At 48.7% G+C, this 5,859-nt stretch overlaps 1 protein-coding gene across 1 annotated transcript; it reads right to left on the bottom strand.

Moving 5' to 3' along the window:
- Window positions 1–1,494: 1,494 nt before the first annotated feature.
- IFT70B (intraflagellar transport 70B) lies at window positions 1,495–4,024 on the bottom strand. The gene has a single exon (XM_020806261.3). It carries the CDS (start codon window positions 3,842–3,844, stop codon window positions 1,835–1,837), a length of 2,010 nt encoding a protein of 669 aa, XP_020661920.3. The 5' UTR covers window positions 3,845–4,024; the 3' UTR covers window positions 1,495–1,834.
- Between the last annotated feature and the right edge of the window lie 1,835 nt (window positions 4,025–5,859).

The following is a 5,859-nucleotide window of genomic DNA, read 5'->3' as shown; positions in this document are numbered from 1 at the left end:
ATTCAGGAGGAACCCTTTTTATTTGTCATCAGCACTTCGTGAACTGAGATTTCTCCAGGCACCTCTGCACAACACTCCACAAGTGGCCATTTATTTCCTAGACATGCAAAAAGGAAGGATTGCCTAGCTCCAAATAATCTTGGCACATTTCATGATTTCATATAGCAGCAACAATGGAGGGACAAGTTATGAGGGAATCTTGTGGTATCAATAGCAACATGGATACTATTTCCCACTCCAGCTTCATGAGCCTGGTCCACACAGCCTGTTTCTATCAGCTCTGAAGAGAGCAATGTCAGGGAAGTCTTACTGCACCTGTTCCCCTGCCTTTGCTGGTAGAGGATAAACTGGACTAGAGTCTTTATTTCTATTACACTGTTTCAGAGACACACAGTTCCACTTATCATTTAGATTTCTAAAATGTGACCATATTAATATCTAAGCATTAAAAAAAACCAACCGATAAAAAATTGATGTTTAATCCTTTTGCCTCCTTGCATGCAACGTAATAGTCTTGTTTTTTAACAACTCTGAAATGTGTTGCAAAGGTCTAATGCTTTCTATACTTCACTCTTGTTTATTTGCACCAATATTGGCCTCCAAAGGGCAGAGGGGACTGATGGAACACACCCATTTTTGAATATTTGGGTTTCATGGACACACTAGGGAATACAGTGGGTTTCAGTCATTGTGACAGAGATGTGCAAATTTATTTATTTGATTTATATACTGCACCATTAGTGCAGGCACTACTCCGAGTGGTTTATAGGTTAAAACTTCACAAGACACCACATACTGTAGCAACATACAGTCAAACAATCTGGCAACAGACAACTATAAAGTCTAAAATTCATACAAAAAGACAAGAGAAAAAAAAATAAAAAATGACATCACCCTGGAGATTCAGTGGTTGAAGGCAACTTTGGATAATTCTGTTTTTACCAATTCCTGGAACAAAAGGGAAGCCTCAAGTGTGTCTTAGTAACTTGTTCCAGATACTGCAGGCCACCACCAAAATTGCCTAATTTCTTCTCATCACATTTTTGGCCTCCTCTCCGTGTAGCCACTTTTAGTAACATGGATTGAGAGGAGCAGGCGCAACAGGTAGCTGATCTCTGGGAGAGATGTTCCAACAAGTACTGTATCAAGGACCTAAACCATTAAGCGCTTTATATGTCATAACCAGCACCTTAAATAGAACACAGAAACTGACAGGGAGCTAATGAACGTGTACCAGCACTGAGGATATATGACTGAATTTACCAGTCCCAGTAATCAGTCTGGTCACCACATTTTGGACCTGCTAAAGTTTCTGTACTGTTTTCAATGGCAGCTCTACGCAAAGAACATTATAGTTGTTTATTTTTAAGATTGAGAATTTCATTTCTGTTTATGTTTTTACAAACAGCAGTCACAGTGACAAAATCCAGGTCCAAACAATGGTGATTAACCCTCTACGCATCTGTCTTCCCCAAATGAAAACAGCCTCTCATCTTTATTCTTGAAACCATTTATTTTGTTTATATTTTTAAAATGCAGTATTTGGAAAGTTATTTCTCTTAAAAGAAAAATATTTAACAAGGATTTCCAAGTCGCTTTAAACTCTTAGTAATGATATGCACTAAACTACTGCACTATATTAATATTTAACATATTTTGCAAGTAATATGCAGTGTATTATTTTGTTTAAAAGACAATTTTCATGTCAAACGGTACAACAGAGTTTAAAAAAATAAAGTAAATTAATATATAAAAATATACATAACTTTGAATGGCTAAAATGACTCATTGATTTTCTGGTCCCTAGTTATTTGGAATGGGAATGCTACAACAATTACTTATTCCAGCCAATAACTTCATACATCAGTGCCCTCAGTTGCCTGGCTTCATACGTAACTGTGTTTTTCCCACTATGCATCTTCTCTTCTTCAAGAGGTTGTTCAATAACAGCTGGGATATTTCGGCCATACATTTCACAATGCTCAAGAAACTGGATACATTCTTGAATGACGCTGTCACGGACCATGATCACATGCTTACACATGTTCTCCAACAATGACAAGAAACATCTTTTGGCATAATACCAAGTGTCTGTACCCAGCTTTTTGTTGTAAGGTTCCAAACTCTTAATCACCCGTGATATGCCGAAGTCAAAGTTTCCTTTGGCACAGTAAAGAGTCCCAATAACTAGGTTGACGATGCAAAGGTGATAGATCTTTTTATCTGGTTCATGGTAAGACAGCTGTTCTTCTTCCTTCTCAATCTTCCTCATCAGTTCCTCTGCCTCTTCATTTTGGCTAGTCATAATGTAGGAAACACACAAGTTAGCCAGCACAATGGCACTGACCTGTAGGATGTTATCATAATGCTTTTTGACAATCGGCTCATAGAAACCAATAGCCTCTTTGTATTTGTTCTCTTGCATGAACAGTACGTGAGCAACGTTAAGTTTCCACACTTCGTTGTCTTTACAGAAGTCCACTGACTTGTGAAACATTTTCTCTAACATGGAATAGTTCTCCATGTCCCAATAGATCTTGGCTTGGGCCATAAAGACAGGGATATATTTCTCCAATGTTTTATCATATTCATTAACTGCCTTCCTAAGAGCCTCATCGTCCCGATTTTTCCGGGATTCCTGCACTTCTTTGGTGCATTTCCTCAGCTGCTCAGTCAGGGCTCCTGCCAGCTCATCAAGCTTATGGAAGGCTTCATCAGGGGAGGTTTGGCAGGTGATCATGGCGTCCAGGAAGTTGTACAGGTAAGGGGTGAGAAGCTTATAGGTCAGGTGAGCATTCTCTGCCAGCACATCTGCAGCCAGGTCATAGTACTGGTACTTGCAATAGAGAAGCAGCAGGTTGCCAAAGGTCTCCGGGGGGCAGGGGTTCTGCTGCAGAAGGAACTGCAGCTTCTCAAACCCTTCTGTGGGCCGCCTCTCCATGTTCATCAGAGCCTGGTTGTGCAGGGTGACCGGATCCAACTCCTCCTCGGACCGAGGTGGCATATCGGTGAGGGCCTCCTGGGCCGCCTGCAGGTTGCACAGCTGGTACTCGATGGCAGCCTTGAGGTTGAAGGCCTCCACCAGGGCCGTGCGGTGGAGGAGCAAGGTGTTGCCCACGCTGCGCACGTCCAGGCCCTCGGTGTTGGTGCCCACGCTCAGCTCCGGGTGCTGCCGCACGCCGCGCTCAATTATGTCGGCGATGTGCTTCAGGGCGGGCGCATACTGCTTGGCGGCATAGCAGCACAGGGCCATGTTGTAGGAGAGCTCCGGGCAGTCGCCCAGCACCTGCCCGGCCGAGGCAAACTTGGCGCAGGCCTCCTCGTGCTGCCCCTCTCGGTACAGCAGGCAGCCCAGGTTCACCTCCGCCTCGGGCAGCTCCAGGGGGTCTTCGGCCGCCCCGGGGCCCCCTTCCACGGCGGCGGCCAGCTGCGCCTCCACCAGGGCCTTGGCGCTGGCCAGGTCGCCCTGGGCATAGTGGGCGGCCGCCTGCAGGCGGAGGGCTCGGCCCTGGAAGGCCGGGGCGTCGAGCAGCGGCGCGGTGGCGCGCAGAGCCTCGGCGTAGAGGCCGGCCTTGTGCAGCGCCTGGGCCTGGTAGAGCCGGTACTCGGGGAGCTCCGGGTGCAGCGCTCCCAGCTGCTCGTAGCACTCGGCCGCCGCCGCGAAGTCCTGCAGCTGGTAGTAGCAGTAGCCGAGCAGCGAGAGGCCCGCGCGGGAGCGGCAGCTCCTCTGCAGCTCGCTGCTTAAGAGCCCCACCGCCTCCGCGAAGCGCCCGGCCTTGATCAGCCCGTAGATGGCCGCCGTGAACTCCCCGTCGGCGATGGGCGCCACCCCGGCGGAGGCCATTCCTCCCTCTCAGGCCTCGCACAGCAAGCGTCGCCTAGGCAACGTCCGGCCCGCGCCGGAGGAAGCGGAAAGGAGGGAGGCCGGCCGGCCGGCCAGCCGCGTCCGTTGCTGCGGCAACAGCAAATCCCGGCGCTCAGTGCCGCGGCGAACCTCGGACGCCGCGCTGGTCCGCCCGCCTTGCTCCCTCCCCTGCCACGTCAATCAGGCTCAGCGCCTGTCGCGAGGTGAATGCCAATACCTCTGGAACTACATTTCCCAGACCACCACGCGGCACCGCTTAATACCCGGGTAGAGAGCGTTGTAGAGAGCATGGAGATATTCTCTCCGGGTGTTGGCAACGAAGGTGGGATGTGGCGGCACTGCTTCCAATGCTAGGGGGGGGGGTGGTCTCTCGCCCCTTTTCGGGCGCCCTCTGTTTCTGAGACCGGCCTGCCCCGCCCCTGAACTTGCCGGACGAAGGAGACGCGATCCACAGCTGCTCCTAATAAAATACGACCGCCTTTTGAGTTGCTGCCTGGCCTTGTCCTTGTCTTGCTGTTTCTTGGGAGTTCGCCGGAAGGGCTTGCACCGACTGGCACGGCGGCCTCTCCCCAAGCCCGAACGTGCAAGGAAGGGGACCTCGACGGGATGCAGGACGAGGCCGGAGCGGGACAGGATCTCGGTGGAGCAAAAAGGGGCAGGCGGGCGGGGGAGACGTAGAAAGAGGGATCCCAGGGATAAAATTTTGCAGCATTTTTTGGCACATTTCCTTCGTTCCTGGCTCTGTCAAACCCTCCTCAGGATCCTGGGAAGCTTCCCCTGAGGCAGAGGCCTCGTCCCGGCCCTTCCCTCCTCCCCCCCCCTTTCCGCCATTTTCCCTCTTTCCGTTTCGCCAAGAGAGTGAGTGTGTGTGAAAGAGAGAAATCGGCCCCTTGAGGGAGCTGCCAGTTTTTTCCCATACAAAAACAAAGACATGGGGGGGGGCGCTTGGTGGGCTTTCCATGCACAAAGGTGTGCTAAGGTTGGTGTCTTCCCGTGGCCCCTAAGGAAGACCCCCCCCCGCGCCGTCGCCGCCCGTTCCTTTCTGAGGATCAGTGTCGGATCAGCCGATAATACAGTCTGGCCCTGAAAGCTGAGCGGGGAGAAGATGGGACGCTGGGGTCGGCGAGAGCTCCTTATAAGTCTAGAAGATAACAAAATTTCTGGAAATCTTCCCGTCCCCCACCCCACCCCAGGCCTTGCCATCTCTACTTATAACTAAGTGCCCTGAGGTGTAATGCATCTTCCAGTCGTTTTGCATGTGGAAATGATTGTATGTTGAACTCTCAACTTCCCATTATTATAGCTTCTGTTTTGAACTCACAGCAAAAAAAAGTCTCACACAGAAGATGGATGAGGTTGCTGCGGGTGCAGATTTCGTGGCATGAACGAAAGTAAAATTCAAAGTAGGGCCAGGATGCTGTCCCACCCTCTGTAGAGGAGAACAAGAAGAAACAGTCACAGCACCATCCCAAATGCTGGCCCTGAATCCAAAAGCAAAAACCTTTTGACTGAATCCAGGTGTGTGGCATGGCCATCTGCCTTTCTCTTGACCACCCTGCTGTTTGGTGGTGATCCCAAGTACTGTACAAGCAATAGCTGGGAGGTGTGTTTTTCTATCCTTTTTATTTATCTCCTTACTATGTTGTTACAGGCTTTTAAAAAGGAGCTGTCCATAAAGAAATATTTATTTACTCCCTTCTTTTTTTCTTTTTCTTTTTTTCTTTTTGTATTTGCAGCTGAAAGCTTAATAAAATATATTAAAAATTAATGGGCTGTATCCTTATCTTGTTTTTTCAGGAAATTATTGCATCTCATAGACATATTTTTTTAAAAAGGCAGGCACACTTTAACTTATAAGACACGCAAGAGAATACAATGATGAGTGTAGAGAAATTTTGCTTTTTTGGACTATAATTCTCAGAAGTTCAAAAACCCAACATTTCTCACGGGATCCCAAAACAAGAGTGGGCAGTATATTTATTAGACCATCTCAC

Source organism: Pogona vitticeps, chromosome 1 (assembly GCF_051106095.1).
Source record: "Pogona vitticeps strain Pit_001003342236 chromosome 1, PviZW2.1, whole genome shotgun sequence".
Lineage (NCBI taxonomy): Eukaryota > Metazoa > Chordata > Lepidosauria > Squamata > Agamidae > Pogona > Pogona vitticeps.
This window is presented reverse-complemented; position numbering and strand designations above follow the sequence as displayed.